This window comes from Ranitomeya variabilis, chromosome 1, assembly GCF_051348905.1.
Source record: "Ranitomeya variabilis isolate aRanVar5 chromosome 1, aRanVar5.hap1, whole genome shotgun sequence".
In the NCBI taxonomy this organism is placed as follows: Eukaryota; Metazoa; Chordata; class Amphibia; order Anura; family Dendrobatidae; genus Ranitomeya; species Ranitomeya variabilis.
In genome coordinates, this window is record NC_135232.1 from 31,571,089 (window position 1) to 31,594,590 (window position 23,502).

Below are 23,502 nucleotides of genomic sequence, written 5' to 3' on the forward strand. Positions count from 1 at the left end.
GATACACGGAGATAGCAGCGCAGTACAGGAGGGACAGGCAGAGAATAGTCAGAAGGTAGGCAAGGAGTGATACACAAAGATAGCAGCGCAGTACAGGAGGGACAGGCAGAGAATAGTCAGAAGGTAGGCAAGGAGTGATACACGGAGATAGCAGCGCAGTACAGGAGGGGCAGGCAGAGAATAGTCAGAAGGTAGGCAAGGAGTCATACACGGAGATAGCAGCGCAGTACAGGAGGGACAGGCAGAGAATAGTCAGAATGTAGGCAAGGAGTGATACACGGAGATAGCAGCGCAGTACAGGAGGGGCAGGCAGAGAATAGTCAGAAGGTAGGCAAGGAGTGATACACGGAGATAGCAGCGCAGTACAGGAGGGGCAGGCAGAGAATAGTCAGAATGTAGGCAAGGAGTCATACACGGAGATAGCAGCGCAGTACAGGAGGGGCGAGTAGAGAATAGTTAGAATGTAGGCAAGGAGTGATACACGGAGATAGCAGCGCAGTACAGGAGGGACAGGCAGAGAATAGTCAGAATGTAGGCAAGGAGTGATACACGGAGATAGCAGCGCAGTACAGGAGGGACAGGCAGAGAATAGTCAGAATGTAGGCAAGGAGTGATACACGGAGATAGCAGCGCAGTACAGGAGGGGCAGGCAGAGAATAGTCAGAAGGTAGGCAAGGAGTGATACACGGAGATAGCAGCGCAGTACAGGAGGGGCGAGCAGAGAATAGTCAGAATGTAGGCAAGGAGTGATACATGGAGATAGCAGCGCAGTACAGGAGGGACAGGCAGAGAATAGTCAGAAGGTAGGCAAGGAGTGATACACGGAGATAGCAGCGCAGTACAGGAGGGGCAGGCAGAGAATAGTCAGAATGTAGGCAAGGAGTGATACACAGAGATAGCAGCGCAGTACAGGAGGGGCGAGCAGAGAATAGTCAGAATGTAGGCAAGGAGTGATACACGGAGATAGCAGCGCAGTACAGGAGGGACAGGCAGAGAATAGTCAGAATGTAGGCAAGGAGTGATACACAAAGATAGCAGCGCAGTACAGGAGGGACAGGCAGAGAATAGTCAGAAGGTAGGCAAGGAGTGATACACGGAGATAGCAGCGCAGTACAGGAGGGGCAGGCAGAGAATAGTCAGAAGGTAGGCAAGGAGTCATACACGGAGATAGCAGCGCAGTACAGGAGGGACAGGCAGAGAATAGTCAGAATGTAGGCAAGGAGTGATACACGGAGATAGCAGCGCAGTACAGGAGGGACAGGCAGAGAATAGTCAGAATGTAGGCAAGGAGTGATACACGGAGATAGCAGCGCAGTACAGGAGGGGCAGGCAGAGAATAGTCAGAATGTAGGCAAGGAGTGATACATGGAGATAGCAGCGCAGTACAGGAGGGACAGGCAGAGAATAGTCAGAAGGTAGACAAGGAGTGATACACGGAGATAGCAGCGCAGTACAGGAGGGGCAGGCAGAGAATAGTCAGAATGTAGGCAAGGAGTGATACACGGAGATAGCAGCGCAGTACAGGAGGGGCAGGCAGAGAATAGTCAGAATGTAGGCAAGGAGTGATACACGGAGATAGCAGCGCAGTACAGGAGGGGCGAGCAGAGAATAGTCAGAATGTAGGCAAGGAGTGATACACGGAGATAGCAGCGCAGTACAGGACGGACAGGCAGAGAATAGTCAGAATGTAGACAAGGAGTCATACACGGAGATAGCAGCGCAGTACAGGAGGGGCGAGTAGAGAATAGTCAGAAGGTAGGCAAGGAGTCATACACAGAGATAGCAGCGCAGTACAAGAGGGGCAGGCAGAGAATAGTCAGAATGTAGACAAGGAGTCATACACGGAGATAGCAGCGCAGTACAGGAGGGGCGAGTAGAGAATAGTCAGAAGGTAGGCAAGGAGTGATACACGGAGATAGCAGCGCAGTACAGGAGGGGCGAGTAGAGAATAGTCAGAACGTAGGCAAGGAGTGATACACTGAGATAGCAGTACAGGAGGGGCAGGCAGAGAATAGTCAGAATGTAGGCAAGGAGTGATACACAAAGATAGCAGCGCAGTACAGGAGGGGCGAGCAGAGAATAGTCAGAATGTAGGCAAGGAGTCATACACGGAGATAGCAGCGCAGTACAGGAGGGGCAGGCAGAGAATAGTCAGAATGTAGGCAAGGAGTCATACACGGAGATAGCAGCGCAGTACAGGAGGGACAGGCAGAGAATAGTCAGAAGGTAGGCAAGGAGTGATACACGGAGATAGCAGCGCAGTACAGGAGGGACAGGCAGAGAATAGTCAGAAGGTAGGCAAGGAGTGATACACGGAGATAGCAGCGCAGTACAGGAGGGACAGGCAGAGAATAGTCAGAAGGTAGGCAAGGAGTGATACACAGAGATAGCAGCGCAGTACAGGAGGGACAGGCAGAGAATAGTCAGAATGTAGGCAAGGAGTCATACACGGAGATAGCAGCGCAGTACAGGAGGGGCGAGCAGAGAATAGTCAGAAGGTAGGCAAGGAGTGATACACGGAGATAGCAGCGCAGTACAGGAGGGACGAGCAGAGAATAGTCAGAAGGTAGGCAAGGAGTGATACACGGAGATAGCAGCGCAGTACAGGAGGGGCGAGCAGAGAATAGTCAGAATGTAGGCAAGGAGTGATACACAAAGATAGCAGCGCAGTACAGGAGGGGCGAGCAGAGAATAGTCAGAATGTAGGCAAGGAGTGATACACAAAGATAGCAGCGCAGTACAGGACGGATAGTCAGAATGTAGGCAAGGAGTGATACGCGGAGATAGCAGCGCAGTACAGGAGGGACAGGCAGAGAATAGTCAGAATTTAGGCAAGGAGTGATACACGGAGATAGCAGCGCAGTACAGGAGGGACAGGCAGAGAATAGTCAGAAGGTAGGCAAGGAGTGATACACGGAGATAGCAGCGCAGTACAGGAGGGACAGGCAGAGAATAGTCAGAATGTAGGCAAGGAGTGATACACGGAGATAGCAGCACAGTACAGGAGGGACAGGCAGAGAATAGTCAGAATGTAGGCAAGGAGTGATACACGGAGATAGCAGCGCAGTACAGGAGGGGCAGGCAGAGAATAGTCAGAATGTAGGCAAGGAGTGATACATGGAGATAGCAGCGCAGTACAGGAGGGACAGGCAGAGAATAGTCAGAAGGTAGGCAAGGAGTGATACACGGAGATAGCAGCGCAGTACAGGAGGGGCAGGCAGAGAATAGTCAGAATGTAGGCAAGGAGTGATACACGGAGATAGCAGCGCAGTACAGGAGGGGCAGGCAGAGAATAGTCAGAATGTAGGCAAGGAGTCATACACGGAGATAGCAGCGCAGTACAGGAGGGACAGGCAGAGAATAGTCAGAATGTAGACAAGGAGTCATACACAGAGATAGCAGCGCAGTACAAGAGGGGCAGGCAGAGAATAGTCAGAATGTAGGCAAGGAGTGATACACGGAGATAGCAGCGCAGTACAGGAGGGGCAGGCAGAGAATAGTCAGAATGTAGGCAAGGAGTCATACACGGAGATAGCAGCGCAGTACAGGAGGGACAGGCAGAGAATAGTCAGAATGTAGACAAGGAGTCATACACAGAGATAGCAGCGCAGTACAAGAGGGGCAGGCAGAGAATAGTCAGAATGTAGACAAGGAGTCATACACGGAGATAGCAGCGCGGTACAGGAGGGGCGAGTAGAGAATAGTCAGAAGGTAGGCAAGGAGTGATACACGGAGATAGCAGCGCGGTACAGGAGGGGCGAGTAGAGAATAGTCAGAAGGTAGGCAAGGAGTGATACACGGAGATAGCAGCGCGGTACAGGAGGGGCGAGTAGAGAATAGTCAGAAGGTAGGCAAGGAGTGATACACGGAGATAGCAGCGCAGTACAGGACGGACAGGCAGAGAATAGTCAGAATGTAGGCAAGGAGTCATACACGGAGATAGCAGCGCAGTACAGGAGGGGCGAGTAGAGAATAGTCAGAAGGTAGACAAGGAGTCATACACGGTGATAGCAGCGCAGTACAGGACGGACAGGCAGAGAATAGTCAGAATGTAGGCAAGGAGTCATACACGGAGATAGCAGCGCAGTACAGGAGGGACAGGCAGAGAATAGTCAGAATGTAGGCAAGGAGTCATACACGGAGATAGCAGCGCAGTACAGGACGGACAGGCAGAGAATAGTCAGAATGTAGGCAAGGAGTGATACACGGAGATAGCAGCGCAGTACAGGACGGACAGGCAGAGAATAGTCAGAATGTAGGCAAGGAGTGATACACGGAGATAGCAGCGCAGTACAGGAGGGACAGGCAGAGAATAGTCAGAAGGTAGACAAGGAGTCATACACGGAGATAGCAGCGCAGTACAGGACGGACAGGCAGAGAATAGTCAGAATGTAGGCAAGGAGTCATACACGGAGATAGCAGCGCAGTACAAGAGGGGCAGGCAGAGAACAGTCAGAATGTAGACAAGGAGTCATACACAGAGATAGCAGCGCGGTACAGGAGGGGCGAGTAGAGAATAGTCAGAAGGTAGGCAAGGAGTGATACACGGAGATAGCAGCGCGGTACAGGAGGGGCGAGTAGAGAATAGTCAGAAGGTAGGCAAGGAGTGATACACGGAGATAGCAGCGCAGTACAGGAGGGGCGAGCAGAGAATAGAACGTAGGCAAGGAGTGATACACTGAGATAGCAGCGCAGTACAGGAGGGGCAGGCAGAGAATAGTCAGAATGTAGGCAAGGAGTCATACACGGAGATAGCAGCGCAGTACAGGACGGACAGGCAGAGAATAGTCAGAATGTAGACAAGGAGTCATACACAGAGATAGCAGCGCGGTACAGGAGGGACAGGCAGAGAATAGTCAGAAGGTAGACAAGGAGTCATACACGGAGATAGCAGCGCAGTACAGGAGGGACAGGCAGAGAATAGTCAGAAGGTAGACAAGGAGTCATACACGGAGATAGCAGCGCAGTACAGGAGGGACAGGCAGAGAATAGTCAGAATGTAGGCAAGGAGTGATACACGGAGATAGCAGCGCAGTACAGGAGGGACAGGCAGAGAATAGTCAGAAGGTAGGCAAGGAGTCATACACGGAGATAGCAGCGCAGTACAGGACGGACAGGCAGAGAATAGTCAGAATGTAGGCAAGGAGTGATACACGGAGATAGCAGCGCAGTACAGGACGGACAGGCAGAGAATAGTCAGAATGTAGGCAAGGAGTCATACACGGAGATAGCAGCGCAGTACAAGAGGGGCAGGCAGAGAACAGTCAGAATGTAGACAAGGAGTCATACACGGAGATAGCAGCGCAGTACAGGAGGGACAGGCAGAGAATAGTCAGAATGTAGGCAAGGAGTGATACACAGAGATAGCAGCGCAGTACAGGAGGGGCGAGCAGAGAATAGTCAGAAGGTAGGCAAGGAGTCATACACGGAGATAGCAGCGCAGTACAGGAGGGGCGAGCAGAGAATAGTCAGAATGTAGGCAAGGAGTGATACACGGAGATAGCAGCGCAGTACAGGAGGGACAGGCAGAGAATAGTCAGAATGTAGGCAAGGAGTGATACACAAAGATAGCAGCGCAGTACAGGAGAGGCGAGCAGAGAATAGTCAGAATGTAGGCAAGGAGTGATACACAAAGATAGCAGCGCAGTACAGGAGGGGCGAGCAGAGAATAGTCAGAATGTAGGCAAGGAGTGATACACGGAGATAGCAGCGCAGTACAGGACGGACAGGCAGAGAATAGTCAGAAGGTAGGCAAGGAGTGATACACAAAGATAGCAGCGCAGTACAGGAGGGGCGAGCAGAGAATAGTCAGAAGGTAGGCAAGGAGTGATACACGGAGATAGCAGCGCAGTACAGGACGGACAGGCAGAGAATAGTCAGAATGTAGACAAGGAGTGATACACGGAGATAGCAGCGCAGTACAGGAGGGACAGGCAGAGAATAGTCAGAATGTAGGCTAGGAGTGATACACAAAGATAGCAGCGCAGTACAGGAGGGACAGGCAGAGAATAGTCAGAATGTAGGCAAGGAGTCATACACGGAGATAGCAGCGCAGTACAGGAGGGACAGGCAGAGAATAGTCAGAATGTAGGCAAGGAGTCATACACAGAGATAGCAGCGCAGTACAGGAGGGGCGAGCAGAGAATAGTCAGAATGTAGGCAAGGAGTGATACACAAAGATAGCAGCGCAGTACAGGAGGGACAGGCAGAGAATAGTCAGAATGTAGGCAAGGAGTGATACACGGAGATAGCAGCGCAGTACAGGAGGGACAGGCAGAGAATAGTCAGAAGGTAGGCAAGGAGTGATACACAAAGATAGCAGCGCAGTACAGGAGGGACAGGCAGAGAATAGTCAGAAGGTAGGCAAGGAGTGATACACGGAGATAGCAGCGCAGTACAGGAGGGGCAGGCAGAGAATAGTCAGAAGGTAGGCAAGGAGTCATACACGGAGATAGCAGCGCAGTACAGGAGGGACAGGCAGAGAATAGTCAGAATGTAGGCAAGGAGTGATACACGGAGATAGCAGCGCAGTACAGGAGGGGCAGGCAGAGAATAGTCAGAAGGTAGGCAAGGAGTGATACACGGAGATAGCAGCGCAGTACAGGAGGGGCAGGCAGAGAATAGTCAGAATGTAGGCAAGGAGTCATACACGGAGATAGCAGCGCAGTACAGGAGGGGCGAGTAGAGAATAGTTAGAATGTAGGCAAGGAGTGATACACGGAGATAGCAGCGCAGTACAGGAGGGACAGGCAGAGAATAGTCAGAATGTAGGCAAGGAGTGATACACGGAGATAGCAGCGCAGTACAGGAGGGACAGGCAGAGAATAGTCAGAATGTAGGCAAGGAGTGATACACGGAGATAGCAGCGCAGTACAGGAGGGGCAGGCAGAGAATAGTCAGAAGGTAGGCAAGGAGGGATACACGGAGATAGCAGCGCAGTACAGGAGGGGCGAGCAGAGAATAGTCAGAATGTAGGCAAGGAGTGATACATGGAGATAGCAGCGCAGTACAGGAGGGACAGGCAGAGAATAGTCAGAAGGTAGGCAAGGAGTGATACACGGAGATAGCAGCGCAGTACAGGAGGGGCAGGCAGAGAATAGTCAGAATGTAGGCAAGGAGTGATACACAGAGATAGCAGCGCAGTACAGGAGGGGCGAGCAGAGAATAGTCAGAATGTAGGCAAGGAGTGATACACGGAGATAGCAGCGCAGTACAGGAGGGACAGGCAGAGAATAGTCAGAATGTAGGCAAGGAGTGATACACAAAGATAGCAGCGCAGTACAGGAGGGACAGGCAGAGAATAGTCAGAAGGTAGGCAAGGAGTGATACACGGAGATAGCAGCGCAGTACAGGAGGGGCAGGCAGAGAATAGTCAGAATGTAGGCAAGGAGTCATACACGGAGATAGCAGCGCAGTACAGGAGGGGCGAGTAGAGAATAGTTAGAATGTAGGCAAGGAGTGATACACGGAGATAGCAGCGCAGTACAGGAGGGACAGGCAGAGAATAGTCAGAATGTAGGCAAGGAGTGATACACGGAGATAGCAGCGCAGTACAGGAGGGACAGGCAGAGAATAGTCAGAATGTAGGCAAGGAGTGATACACGGAGATAGCAGCGCAGTACAGGAGGGACAGGCAGAGAATAGTCAGAATGTAGGCAAGGAGTGATACACGGAGATAGCAGCGCAGTACAGGAGGGGCAGGCAGAGAATAGTCAGAAGGTAGGCAAGGAGTGATACACGGAGATAGCAGCGCGGTACAGGAGGGGCGAGCAGAGAATAGTCAGAATGTAGGCAAGGAGTGATACACGGAGATAGCAGCGCAGTACAGGAGGGACAGGCAGAGAATAGTCAGAATGTAGGCAAGGAGTGATACACAGAGATAGCAGCGCAGTACAGGAGGGGCGAGCAGAGAATAGTCAGAAGGTAGGCAAGGAGTCATACACGGAGATAGCAGCGCAGTACAGGAGGGGCGAGCAGAGAATAGTCAGAATGTAGGCAAGGAGTGATACACGGAGATAGCAGCGCAGTACAGGAGGGACAGGCAGAGAATAGTCAGAATGTAGGCAAGGAGTGATACACAAAGATAGCAGCGCAGTACAGGAGGGGCGAGCAGAGAATAGTCAGAATGTAGGCAAGGAGTGATACACAAAGATAGCAGCGCAGTACAGGAGGGGCGAGCAGAGAATAGTCAGAATGTAGGCAAGGAGTGATACACGGAGATAGCAGCGCAGTACAGGAGGGACAGGCAGAGAATAGTCAGAATGTAGGCAAGGAGTGATACACGGAGATAGCAGCGCAGTACAGGAGGGACAGGCAGAGAATAGTCAGAAGGTAGACAAGGAGTCATACACGGAGATAGCAGCGCAGTACAGGACGGACAGGCAGAGAATAGTCAGAAGGTAGGCAAGGAGTGATACACAAAGATAGCAGCGCAGTACAGGAGGGGCGAGCAGAGAATAGTCAGAAGGTAGGCAAGGAGTGATACACGGAGATAGCAGCGCAGTACAGGACGGACAGGCAGAGAATAGTCAGAATGTAGACAAGGAGTGATACACGGAGATAGCAGCGCAGTACAGGAGGGACAGGCAGAGAATAGTCAGAATGTAGGCAAGGAGTGATACACAAAGATAGCAGCGCAGTACAGGAGGGACAGGCAGAGAATAGTCAGAATGTAGGCAAGGAGTGATACACGGAGATAGCAGCGCAGTACAGGAGGGACAGGCAGAGAATAGTCAGAAGGTAGACAAGGAGTCATACACGGAGATAGCAGCGCAGTACAGGACGGACAGGCAGAGAATAGTCAGAAGGTAGGCAAGGAGTGATACACAAAGATAGCAGCGCAGTACAGGAGGGGCGAGCAGAGAATAGTCAGAAGGTAGGCAAGGAGTGATACACGGAGATAGCAGCGCAGTACAGGACGGACAGGCAGAGAATAGTCAGAATGTAGACAAGGAGTGATACACGGAGATAGCAGCGCAGTACAGGAGGGACAGGCAGAGAATAGTCAGAATGTAGGCAAGGAGTGATACACAAAGATAGCAGCGCAGTACAGGAGGGACAGGCAGAGAATAGTCAGAATGTAGGCAAGGAGTCATACACGGAGATAGCAGCGCAGTACAGGAGGGACAGGCAGAGAATAGTCAGAATGTAGGCAAGGAGTCATACACAGAGATAGCAGCGCAGTACAGGAGGGGCGAGCAGAGAATAGTCAGAATGTAGGCAAGGAGTGATACATGGAGATAGCAGCGCAGTACAGGAGGGGCGAGTAGAGAATAGTCAGAAGGTAGGCAAGGAGTGATACACGGAGATAGCAGCGCAGTACAGGAGGGGCAGGCAGAGAATAGTCAGAATGTAGGCAAGGAGTGATACACGGAGATAGCAGCGCAGTACAGGAGGGACAGGCAGAGAATAGTCAGAATGTAGGCAAGGAGTGATACACGGAGATAGCAGCGCAGTACAGGAGGGACAGGCAGAGAATAGTCAGAAGGTAGGCAAGGAGTGATACACAAAGATAGCAGCGCAGTACAGGAGGGACAGGCAGAGAATAGTCAGAAGGTAGGCAAGGAGTGATACACGGAGATAGCAGCGCAGTACAGGAGGGGCAGGCAGAGAATAGTCAGAAGGTAGGCAAGGAGTCATACACGGAGATAGCAGCGCAGTACAGGAGGGACAGGCAGAGAATAGTCAGAATGTAGGCAAGGAGTGATACACGGAGATAGCAGCGCAGTACAGGAGGGGCAGGCAGAGAATAGTCAGAAGGTAGGCAAGGAGTGATACACGGAGATAGCAGCGCAGTACAGGAGGGGCAGGCAGAGAATAGTCAGAATGTAGGCAAGGAGTCATACACGGAGATAGCAGCGCAGTACAGGAGGGGCGAGTAGAGAATAGTTAGAATGTAGGCAAGGAGTGATACACGGAGATAGCAGCGCAGTACAGGAGGGACAGGCAGAGAATAGTCAGAATGTAGGCAAGGAGTGATACACGGAGATAGCAGCGCAGTACAGGAGGGACAGGCAGAGAATAGTCAGAATGTAGGCAAGGAGTGATACACGGAGATAGCAGCGCAGTACAGGAGGGGCAGGCAGAGAATAGTCAGAAGGTAGGCAAGGAGTGATACACGGAGATAGCAGCGCAGTACAGGAGGGGCGAGCAGAGAATAGTCAGAATGTAGGCAAGGAGTGATACATGGAGATAGCAGCGCAGTACAGGAGGGACAGGCAGAGAATAGTCAGAAGGTAGGCAAGGAGTGATACACGGAGATAGCAGCGCAGTACAGGAGGGGCAGGCAGAGAATAGTCAGAATGTAGGCAAGGAGTGATACACAGAGATAGCAGCGCAGTACAGGAGGGGCGAGCAGAGAATAGTCAGAATGTAGGCAAGGAGTGATACACGGAGATAGCAGCGCAGTACAGGAGGGACAGGCAGAGAATAGTCAGAATGTAGGCAAGGAGTGATACACAAAGATAGCAGCGCAGTACAGGAGGGACAGGCAGAGAATAGTCAGAAGGTAGGCAAGGAGTGATACACGGAGATAGCAGCGCAGTACAGGAGGGGCAGGCAGAGAATAGTCAGAAGGTAGGCAAGGAGTCATACACGGAGATAGCAGCGCAGTACAGGAGGGACAGGCAGAGAATAGTCAGAATGTAGGCAAGGAGTGATACACGGAGATAGCAGCGCAGTACAGGAGGGACAGGCAGAGAATAGTCAGAATGTAGGCAAGGAGTGATACACGGAGATAGCAGCGCAGTACAGGAGGGGCAGGCAGAGAATAGTCAGAATGTAGGCAAGGAGTGATACATGGAGATAGCAGCGCAGTACAGGAGGGACAGGCAGAGAATAGTCAGAAGGTAGGCAAGGAGTGATACACGGAGATAGCAGCGCAGTACAGGAGGGGCAGGCAGAGAATAGTCAGAATGTAGGCAAGGAGTGATACACGGAGATAGCAGCGCAGTACAGGAGGGGCGAGCAGAGAATAGTCAGAATGTAGGCAAGGAGTGATACACGGAGATAGCAGCGCAGTACAGGACGGACAGGCAGAGAATAGTCAGAATGTAGACAAGGAGTCATACACGGAGATAGCAGCGCAGTACAGGAGGGGCGAGTAGAGAATAGTCAGAAGGTAGGCAAGGAGTCATACACAGAGATAGCAGCGCAGTACAAGAGGGGCAGGCAGAGAATAGTCAGAATGTAGACAAGGAGTCATACACGGAGATAGCAGCGCGGTACAGGAGGGGCGAGTAGAGAATAGTCAGAAGGTAGGCAAGGAGTGATACACGGAGATAGCAGCGCAGTACAGGAGGGGCGAGTAGAGAATAGTCAGAACGTAGGCAAGGAGTGATACACTGAGATAGCAGTACAGGAGGGGCAGGCAGAGAATAGTCAGAATGTAGGCAAGGAGTGATACACAAAGATAGCAGCGCAGTACAGGAGGGGCGAGCAGAGAATAGTCAGAATGTAGGCAAGGAGTCATACACGGAGATAGCAGCGCAGTACAGGAGGGGCAGGCAGAGAATAGTCAGAATGTAGGCAAGGAGTCATACACGGAGATAGCAGCGCAGTACAGGAGGGACAGGCAGAGAATAGTCAGAAGGTAGGCAAGGAGTGATACACGGAGATAGCAGCGCAGTACAGGAGGGACAGGCAGAGAATAGTCAGAAGGTAGGCAAGGAGTGATACACGGAGATAGCAGCGCAGTACAGGAGGGACAGGCAGAGAATAGTCAGAAGGTAGGCAAGGAGTGATACACAGAGATAGCAGCGCAGTACAGGAGGGACAGGCAGAGAATAGTCAGAATGTAGGCAAGGAGTCATACACGGAGATAGCAGCGCAGTACAGGAGGGGCGAGCAGAGAATAGTCAGAAGGTAGGCAAGGAGTGATACACGGAGATAGCAGCGCAGTACAGGAGGGACGAGCAGAGAATAGTCAGAAGGTAGGCAAGGAGTGATACACGGAGATAGCAGCGCAGTACAGGAGGGGCGAGCAGAGAATAGTCAGAATGTAGGCAAGGAGTGATACACAAAGATAGCAGCGCAGTACAGGAGGGGCGAGCAGAGAATAGTCAGAATGTAGGCAAGGAGTGATACACAAAGATAGCAGCGCAGTACAGGACGGACAGGCAGAGAATAGTCAGAATGTAGGCAAGGAGTGATACGCGGAGATAGCAGCGCAGTACAGGAGGGACAGGCAGAGAATAGTCAGAATTTAGGCAAGGAGTGATACACGGAGATAGCAGCGCAGTACAGGAGGGACAGGCAGAGAATAGTCAGAAGGTAGGCAAGGAGTGATACACGGAGATAGCAGCGCAGTACAGGAGGGACAGGCAGAGAATAGTCAGAATGTAGGCAAGGAGTGATACACGGAGATAGCAGCACAGTACAGGAGGGACAGGCAGAGAATAGTCAGAATGTAGGCAAGGAGTGATACACGGAGATAGCAGCGCAGTACAGGAGGGGCAGGCAGAGAATAGTCAGAATGTAGGCAAGGAGTGATACATGGAGATAGCAGCGCAGTACAGGAGGGACAGGCAGAGAATAGTCAGAAGGTAGGCAAGGAGTGATACACGGAGATAGCAGCGCAGTACAGGAGGGGCAGGCAGAGAATAGTCAGAATGTAGGCAAGGAGTGATACACGGAGATAGCAGCGCAGTACAGGAGGGGCAGGCAGAGAATAGTCAGAATGTAGGCAAGGAGTCATACACGGAGATAGCAGCGCAGTACAGGAGGGACAGGCAGAGAATAGTCAGAATGTAGACAAGGAGTCATACACAGAGATAGCAGCGCAGTACAAGAGGGGCAGGCAGAGAATAGTCAGAATGTAGACAAGGAGTCATACACGGAGATAGCAGCGCGGTACAGGAGGGGCGAGTAGAGAATAGTCAGAAGGTAGGCAAGGAGTGATACACGGAGATAGCAGCGCGGTACAGGAGGGGCGAGTAGAGAATAGTCAGAAGGTAGGCAAGGAGTGATACACGGAGATAGCAGCGCGGTACAGGAGGGGCGAGTAGAGAATAGTCAGAAGGTAGGCAAGGAGTGATACACGGAGATAGCAGCGCAGTACAGGACGGACAGGCAGAGAATAGTCAGAATGTAGGCAAGGAGTCATACACGGAGATAGCAGCGCAGTACAGGAGGGGCGAGTAGAGAATAGTCAGAAGGTAGACAAGGAGTCATACACGGTGATAGCAGCGCAGTACAGGACGGACAGGCAGAGAATAGTCAGAATGTAGGCAAGGAGTCATACACGGAGATAGCAGCGCAGTACAGGAGGGACAGGCAGAGAATAGTCAGAATGTAGGCAAGGAGTCATACACGGAGATAGCAGCGCAGTACAGGACGGACAGGCAGAGAATAGTCAGAATGTAGGCAAGGAGTGATACACGGAGATAGCAGCGCAGTACAGGACGGACAGGCAGAGAATAGTCAGAATGTAGGCAAGGAGTGATACACGGAGATAGCAGCGCAGTACAGGAGGGACAGGCAGAGAATAGTCAGAAGGTAGACAAGGAGTCATACACGGAGATAGCAGCGCAGTACAGGACGGACAGGCAGAGAATAGTCAGAATGTAGGCAAGGAGTCATACACGGAGATAGCAGCGCAGTACAAGAGGGGCAGGCAGAGAACAGTCAGAATGTAGACAAGGAGTCATACACAGAGATAGCAGCGCGGTACAGGAGGGGCGAGTAGAGAATAGTCAGAAGGTAGGCAAGGAGTGATACACGGAGATAGCAGCGCAGTACAGGAGGGGCGAGCAGAGAATAGAACGTAGGCAAGGAGTGATACACTGAGATAGCAGCGCAGTACAGGAGGGGCAGGCAGAGAATAGTCAGAATGTAGGCAAGGAGTCATACACGGAGATAGCAGCGCAGTACAGGACGGACAGGCAGAGAATAGTCAGAATGTAGACAAGGAGTCATACACAGAGATAGCAGCGCGGTACAGGAGGGACAGGCAGAGAATAGTCAGAAGGTAGACAAGGAGTCATACACGGAGATAGCAGCGCAGTACAGGAGGGACAGGCAGAGAATAGTCAGAAGGTAGACAAGGAGTCATACACGGAGATAGCAGCGCAGTACAGGACGGACAGGCAGAGAATAGTCAGAAGGTAGGCAAGGAGTCATACACGGAGATAGCAGCGCAGTACAGGACGGACAGGCAGAGAATAGTCAGAATGTAGGCAAGGAGTGATACACGGAGATAGCAGCGCAGTACAGGACGGACAGGCAGAGAATAGTCAGAATGTAGGCAAGGAGTCATACACGGAGATAGCAGCGCAGTACAAGAGGGGCAGGCAGAGAACAGTCAGAATGTAGACAAGGAGTCATACACAGAGATAGCAGCGCGGTACAGGAGGGGCGAGTAGAGAATAGTCAGAAGGTAGGCAAGGAGTGATACACGGAGATAGCAGCGCGGTACAGGAGGGGCGAGTAGAGAATAGTCAGAAGGTAGGCAAGGAGTGATACACGGAGATAGCAGCGCAGTACAGGAGGGGCGAGCAGAGAATAGAACGTAGGCAAGGAGTGATACACTGAGATAGCAGCGCAGTACAGGAGGGGCAGGCAGAGAATAGTCAGAATGTAGGCAAGGAGTGATACACGGAGATAGCAGCGCGGTACAGGAGGGACAGGCAGAGAATAGTCAGAAGGTAGACAAGGAGTCATACACGGAGATAGCAGCGCAGTACAGGAGGGACAGGCAGAGAATAGTCAGAAGGTAGACAAGGAGTCATACACGGAGATAGCAGCGCAGTACAGGAGGGACAGGCAGAGAATAGTCAGAATGTAGGCAAGGAGTGATACACGGAGATAGCAGCGCAGTACAGGAGGGACAGGCAGAGAATAGTCAGAAGGTAGGCAAGGAGTCATACACGGAGATAGCAGCGCAGTACAGGACGGACAGGCAGAGAATAGTCAGAAGGTAGGCAAGGAGTGATACACGGAGATAGCAGCGCGGTACAGGAGGGACAGGCAGAGAATAGTCAGAATGTAGGCAAGGAGTCATACACGGAGATAGCAGCGCAGTACAGGAGGGACAGGCAGAGAATAGTCACAACGTAGGCAAGGAGTCATACACAGAGATAGCAGCGCAGTACAGGAGGGGCGAGCAGAGAATAGTCAGAAGGTAGGCAAGGAGTCATACACGGAGATAGCAGCGCAGTACAGGAGGGGCGAGCAGAGAATAGTCAGAAGGTAGGCAAGGAGTGATACACGGAGATAGCAGCGCAGTACAGGAGGGGCGAGCAGAGAATAGTCAGAAGGTAGGCAAGGAGTCATACACGGAGATAGCAGCGCAGTACAGGAGGGGCGAGCAGAGAATAGTCAGAAGGTAGGCAAGGAGTCATACACGGAGATAGCAGCGCAGTACAGGAGGGACAGGCAGAACTCTTAACGGGGACAGAACCAGATCAGAACCATACAAGCATAAAGTAGCACAGGCACAACAGGGTCACACACACTCGGCCCAGGGTCAAAGTATAAGCGATGAGGAATGACCCCACAATGAGGCTATAAGAAGCTTCCCAGAATCCTAGAGTGAGGCCGTGATGGCTGTAAGAGTACAGTAATAAAAAAATAAAGATTGATAAAAGTAACTGCGTCCTGAATGGGTTAACAGACTCTTCGGTTATTTATAGAATGGAATCGAAAACATTCCGATTTGTATTTGAATTAGGTTCCGTCTTTTCCAACTGCCGTTCTGGGCGGAGCTTAGTGGTCACATGACTTTGCCTACTTACGGTAACTGTCGAGACAAAATTGGTTTGCGTCCCCATTTTTGGAGACCCCTAACTTTTTTTTTTTTCATCGATGCAGCCTCCTGAGGGCTTGTTTTTTTTTTGTTTTTTTTTTTTGCTGCTGAGCTGTCCATTTGTACCATTTTATATTATAAATGATGTTTTTTTTGCATTTATGGTGGGGGTAAGTTAAATGACCAAAAATGTTTTTTTTAGGCTGGTTTCACACTTGTGTTTTGATCTGCATCGTTTTAAAAAAAAAACGCATGTGGTGAAAAAACGCATGTAAACGCGTTTTTTAGACGCATGCGTTTTTGCGCCCAAAAAAAAAACCGCAGCAAAACGCGGCGTTTTCCCGCGTTTACATGCGTTTTTTCCCGCGTTTGCGTTTTTGAAACGCATGCTGAGAAGTGTGTGACAGCTGCCAGTCATCAAAATCAACTAGAAAACACACTATTAATAGAATTAGCTAGGGTTAGGGTTTTCTTGTTTTTTCTTGTTTTCTTGTGTTTTTCGGTAAAAACACATGCGTTTACATAGACAGCAATGCATTTTTTTGCCGCGAATAAACGCATGTGTTTTTTTTTTGCCGCGAATAAACGCATGCGTTTTTTTGCGGCAAAAAAAACGCCGCTAGAAATTACTACATGTTGCATTTCTGCAAATGAACGCACGCGTCAAAAATTGCATGCGTTGCCGAAAACGTGTCAAAACGCATGCTAAAAAGCGCATGCGTTTTTTAATGTTAAGTATAGGAAAAAAACCGCATGCGTTTTTTAGCGCGAAAACGCTGCAGATCAAAACGCAAGTGTGAAACCAGCCTTACAGACATGGTGGTAGTACTGATTATGCTTTTTTTTCAACATTTTTTTTGTATGTTATTTATTTTAGAATTTTATTCTTTATATTTTTTTCATTATTTTTTATATATTTTTTTTTACATTTTCAAAGGGGATTAGAACTTGCGATCGCTTGATTGCTTGTACTTTATGCTGCACTATTATTATATTACAGTATATACAAACATGTACGGTAATAATCTCCTATGATGCCCAGCTACAGGCTTGGCTTCTTTTAGTACAAAGGTAGCGGCCATAAATGAAAACAAAAACCTAGTGTTCTCATTCACTGACAGTGAGCACAGATCTTGAAAACAATGGGCAAATTAAACATAATTTAATCAGAAAGTTGTAAAACTTTTCATTTATACAAAGATTGTTTTCTTTATGTAAATCTGGGCATTCCCTTTAAATCATTAACCCTTCCCACTCTTTTATTTCCATGTAAATACACAGTGCAGTTTGTATGTTTATTTCTATAGGAAATTATTATTTGGTGTTTTTTACTTTCAATTTGATGCATTTTGATGAAAATTTGGAGTAAACGTCTATTTGAATAGTCCATGAATGGAGTCACGCATACATGACTTGTACTAATGGACTACATAGGAGACCTGTACATATCAGGTGCTGTCACTTTAAGGAATACTCCAAGGTCAAGGAAAGCTGAGTGACCAATGCTAGCCACAAGAGTTGTCACTGAACCTTCTCAGACCCCTGATGTGTAGGGAAATGGGATGCATTCAGGAGTCTGGGAAAGCCAAGTACTAAATTAACAGCTGACATATCAGCCCAGTTTTTTTTTTTTCAATCATAAATTTAATTATTAGGGACTTTCTTTGATTTGTCAATTTTCTAGGTTTGCTCTCAAGACTCGGAAAAAAACACGAGAACCCAACTTTCCCCATGAACATGCTTGCTGACTTTGCTGGGGGAAGTTATACGTGTGCTCTGGGTATCGTCATGTCTCTGTTTGAACGTACCCGATCTGGGCGAGGGCAGGTCATTGATTCTAGCATGGTAAGTCCCGCCCACTAGGAGCCAGACCAACTCTACAGGCTGCCCCGCCCACTAGGAGCCGAAACAGCTCTTTAGGCTTCATAATAAGGTCAGGAATGCCCCACACTTTTATTTTTTATGTGGGGGGGGGGGGGATGGAAGTTCACCTCTATATAAGCTTAGTCTTGATATTATCTGAATATATAAAATTGCCTTATTCCGGATTTTACATTACGATGTAGCAGAGCTGAGTTTGTGATTTTGCCGGAGTCACTTTGCTAGGACAGATGTTGGAATACTGCAGCAGAGATGTGTACAGGCGCAGTGTGTGATTATAATACCACTCAGGGTTACCCGCACACGGGGCAAGTATTGTGCCCCCTAAACCAGTAATAATTCCCCCTGAATTCTCCCTTAAAACAAATAATTCAACCTTGAAGTGCCTCGTATAGAAAGTAGTTCACCATTTTTCCTATTTAAATGCATGTATTTGGGGCTAAAAGTTATTCTTGTAGTTGGGTTTTATTAAAGTTTTTGCACTGTTTGCCTTTTAGAACCTCTGTGTTGCACTGTCTATTACTGGCTGCAGAATGAGTCAACTGAGAATCCGTCAGCGAGCTCATTCTGACGGTAGAGTGAATATGCAGGAAATTAAAGAGCCTGTAAAAACTAAAACAGTGCAAACTTGTTAAAGAGACTCAATTGCAAAAATAATTTTTTTTTAGTCCAAAATACATTAATTTACGTAAAGAGAAAACAAATAAATTGTCCCCAGAGATGAGCAATCACTTTAATGCCGAGTGGCCCCTCAAAAAGTAATAATGTCACCTTTGTGCCAGCCCAATAAAAAAATAAAATGTATCCTCCCTTATCCTCAGAGTCCTCCTATTCCCGCCACATAGAGCACGCTGGTACAGGAGGCAGAATACAGTCCAGGGCTCCAGCCCATTACACCATATACAGTTCCTTCCTGATTTCCTATTCTTTTTCATGTTTGTCACACTTAAATGTTTCAGATCAATAAACAAATGTAACTATTAGACAAAGATAACACAAGTAATCACAAGATGCAATTTATAAATGAAGGTCTTTATTAGTAAGGGAAAAAAAATCCAAACCTACAGGGTCCTGTGTGAAAAAGTGACCCCTAAACCTTTTAACTGGTTGGGCCGCCCTTAGCAGCAACAACTGTAATCAAGCATTTGCCATAACTGGCAGTGAGTCTTTCACAACGCTCTGGAGGAATTTTGGCCGCTCATCTCTGCAGAATTGTAATTCAATCACATTGGAGGGTTTCGGAGCATGAACCGCCTTTTTAAGGTCCTGCCACAGCATCTCAATCAGATTAAGGTCAGGACTTTGACTAGGCCACTCCAAAGTCTTAATTTTGTTTTTCTTAAGGCATTCATTGGTGGATTTGCTGGTGTGTTTTGGATCATTGTTCTGCTGCGTAACCCAAGTGCGCTTCAGCTTGTGGTCACAAACAGATGGCCGGACATTCTGCTTCAGGATTTTTTGGTAGACCGCAGAATTCATGGTTCCATTTACCACAGCACGTCTTCCAGGTCCTAAAGCAGCAAAACAGCCCCAGATCATCACACTACCACCAACATATTTTACTGTTGGTATGATGTTCCTTTTCTGAAATGCTGTGTGTGTTCTGCACAGATGTAATGGGACAAACATCTTCCAAAAAGTTCAACTTTTGTCAGTCACAGAGTATTTTCCCAAGGGTCTTGGGGATCGTCAAGATGTTTTCTGGCAAAACTGAGACGAGCCTTTATGTTCAGCAGTGGTTTTCATCTTTGAACTCCGCCATGCAGGCCATTTTTGACCAGTCTCTTATGGTGGAGTCATGAACAGTGACCTTAACTGAGGCAAGTGAGACCTGCAGTTCTTTGGATGTTGTTCTGGGGTCTTTTGTGACCTCTTTGATGAGTCGTCGCAGCGCTCTTGGGATAATTTTGGTCAATCAACCACTCCTGGGAAGGTTCACAGCTGTTACATGTTTTTGCTATTTATGGATAATGGCTCTCACTGTGGATTGCTGGAGTCCCAAAGCTTTATAAATGACTTTATAACCTTTATAATCTCAATTACTTTGTTTCTCATTTGTTCAACAGAATTTCTTTGGATCGTGGCATGATGTTTAGCTTTTGGAGATCTTTTGGTCTGCTAAACTTTGTCAGGCAGGTCCCATTTAAGTGATTTCTTGATTGAGAAAAGGTGTGGCAGTAGTCAGGCTTGCGTGTGGCTAGGGAATGTGAAGTCAGCTTCCCAAAGATGTGCTAACTCACACTTAATTTATGTTTTAAGGTGGGGGGTCATCACTTTTTCTCACAGGGCCCTGTAGGTTTGGATTTCTTTTTCCCTTAATAATAAAGACATTCATTTAAATACTGCATTTTGTGTTTCCTTGTGTTATCTTTGTCTTATATTTCACATTTGTTTGGTGACCTGAAACATTTAAGTGTGACAAACATGCAAAAGAATAAGAAATCAGGAAGGGGGCAAACACTTTTAAGACGACTGTATATACTTAGCCCATATGAAAATCATACCTGTAATTCAGATTTTAGTCATTCAGTTTTATATATAAATAAAAGTTTTATTACATATGTAATCCTCTGTGCATCCTTGGTGTAGCCAAGAGCTTTATGTTTCCCATTAGCTGCACTTCTCTTTATGTTTACTGACAGTTCTCGCTTTGAAGCGCTGCCTCACCCCTGTACACACTGACACTGCACTGACTCTAGGCCACACCAATGGTGCACTGGACTCTAGGCCACACCAATGGTGCACTAATCTCTAGGCCACACCAATGGTGCACTAATCTCTAGGCCACACCAATGGTGCACTGAACTCTAGGCCACACCAATGGTGCACTAATCTCTAGGCCACACCAATGGTGCACTGGACTCTAGGCCACACCAATGGTGCACTGAACTCTAGGCCACACCAATGGTGCACTAATCTCTAGGCCACAGCAATGGTGCACTAATCTCTAGGCCACACCAATGGTGCACTGAACTCTAGGCCACACCAATGGTGCACTGAACTCTAGGCCACACCAATGGTGCACTAATCTCTAGGCCACACCAATGGTGCACTGGACTCTAGGCCACACCAATGGTGCACTAATCTCTAGGCCACACCAATGGTGCACTGGACTCTAGGCCACACCAATGGTGCACTGAACTGTAGGCCACACCAATGGTGCACTAATCTCTAGGCCACAGCAATGGTGCACTAATCTCTAGGCCACACCAATGGTGCACTGAACTCTAGGCCACACCAATGGTGCACTGAACTCTAGGCCACACCAATGGTGCACTAATCTCTAGGCCACACCAATGGTGCACTGGACTCTAGGCCACACCAATGGTGCACTGAACTCTAGGCCACACCAATGGTGCACTAATCTCTAGGCCACACCAATGGTGCACTAATCTCTAGGCCACACCAATGGTGCACTGAACTCTAGGCCACACCAATGGTGCACTAATCTCTAGGCCACACCAATGGTGCACTGAACTCTAGGCCACACCAATGGTGCACTAATCTCTAGGCCACACCAATGGTGCACTAATCTCTAGGCCACACCAATGGTGCACTGGACTCTAGGCCACACCAATGGTGCACTGAACTCTAGGCCACACCAATGGTGCACTGAACTCTAGGCCACACCAATGGTGCACTGAACTCTAGGCCACACCAATGGTGCACTGATCTCTAGGCCACACCAATGGTGCACTGAACTCTAGGCCACACCAATGGTGCACTGAACTCTAGGCCACACCAATGGTGCACTAAATTCCCCTCATTTGTAAATGTAATAAAACATTTTATTTACAGTGCCTTGAAAAAGTATTCATACTCCATGAACTTTTCCACGTTACACCCACAAACTTAAATGTATTTTGTTGGGATTTTCTGTGACACCAACACAAAGTAGCAAATATTTGTGTAAAGGAAATGGTACACGATTTTCTAAATAGTTTAAAAATCTAAATCTGAAAATTGTTACGTGCAATTGTATTCAGCCCCCTGTAGTCTGATACCCCTAAATAAAATCCTGAGAGACCAATCGCCTCCAGAACTCACATAGTTAGTAAATTGAGTCCACGTGAGTATAATTTCTTCTCAAACATAAGAAAAACGGAGCAAAAAGTCCAAAAATATAAAAAGGTATAAATTTATTAATGACAAAATTACAATAAACACATGATAATAACAGACTAGGATCAGGTAATAAGGCTGAACACCGCACCTTGAGAAAGAAGCGAAACGCTCGTCGGTGGCAATGAGGCACATGTCCTGACTTCTTTAGCCATGGGTAAGCACGTATAGCAGTGTGGGGACTCGGGTTCCAACGTTATAGCGCACATTACTATTATAGTCGTTGGTGTATACTGATCCTTATTCCCCTTAATTCCCCTTACTTGGGGGGGGGGGGTTCTCTGGCACTTGAGCACTTTACCCATTTAAAATGACAGCTGTTTAAGTCAGGACATTGTTCAGCCTTATCACCTGATCCTAGTCTGTTGTTATCATGTGTTGATTGTAATTTTGTCATTAATAAATTTACACCTTTTTATATTTTTGGACTTTTTGCTCTGTTTTTCTTATGTTTGATATCATGTTCAGGAGTGTCCTATAAGATGTACCTTGGAGACAGCCACACAGGGCCTGGGTCTCTTTGTCACCTTTACACTAATGTTGTTCTGTATGGTTTATGTTTATCTATATATAATTTATTCTCAGTATAGCTACAGCTGTTCCGTGAAGGCCTCAGAGGTTTGCGTGAGAACATTAGGGATCAAACAGCATCTTGAAAAACAAGGAGCCCACCAGACAGGTTAGGGATAAAGTTGTGGAGAAGAGGAAAGCCGAGTTAGGTCATAAAAAATAGCCTAAGCTCTGAACATCTCACAGAGCACTGATCAATCCATCATCCAAAAATGGAAGTATGGAGTATGGCACAACTGCAAATCTACCAAGACATGGCTGTCCACCTAGCCTGACATCCCAAGGAAGGAGAACCCTAATTGGAAAGCAGCCAAGGGGCCCATGGTCATTGTGGAGAAGCTTCAGAGATCCACAGCTGAAGGGGGAGAATCTGTCCACAGGACAACTATGAGGGAGCAGACCTATTGCAGTGTTTCTCATCGCAATCCTCGGACTGACCATCCGTTCTCCTGACCTGAGCGTGACAGCTGCATAGCAATACATCATGTTGTCAAGCTCTGGTCAGAAGAGGTGCCGGTCTAGTCTGTGCACTGTGATGCCATCCTCACATTAGAAATTAGTCTGTCTGTCAGTGCCCTTAGTCGAATACTCAACAAATCTGACCTTTATTGAAGAGTGGCAATTGGAAAGCCATTTTTGAAAGCAAGCCATAAGAAGCCCCGTTTGTAATTTTTAAAAATCCATGGGGGAGACAGCGAACATGTGGAAGAAGGTCCTCCGGTCAGATGAGACCAAAGGAGAACTTTTTGGGCTAAATGTAAAATGCTATGTGTGGCAGAAAACTAACACTGTACATCACCCTGAAAACACCATCCCCACTGTCAGATATGGTGGTGTCAGCATCATACTGTGGGGAGGCTGTTCTTCAGAAGGAACAGAGAACTTGGTCAGAGTTGATGGGAAGATGGATGGAGCTAAATACAGGGCAATCCTGAAGAAGAACCTGTTAGAGGCTGCAAAAAACTTATGACTGGGGCGTAGGTTCAGCAGGACAAAGACCCTAAACATCGTGCCAGAGCAACAATGGATGGTTGAGATCAGAGCATATTCCTGTGTCACAGTCCAGACAAAAATCCCAGAGGTGAAAATTGCTGATCACACATTTTCCATACTTTTTCAAGGCACTACATATAAAATCTACAGTACGAGTCTGATTTTATGAGGTCTAAGTCCCGAACATGATTTTA

General features: G+C 48.4%; 1 protein-coding gene across 1 annotated transcript in view; it reads left to right on the forward strand.

The window, feature by feature from the left end:
* Positions 1-23,502, forward strand: part of AMACR (alpha-methylacyl-CoA racemase) — a 54,783-nt gene that overhangs the window by 25,759 nt on the left and 5,522 nt on the right. Inside the window, exon 4 of the mRNA XM_077281813.1 lies at positions 17,427-17,587. Within this exon, the coding sequence (XP_077137928.1) occupies positions 17,427-17,587 (161 nt within the window). The remainder of the gene's footprint in view (positions 1-17,426; positions 17,588-23,502) is intronic.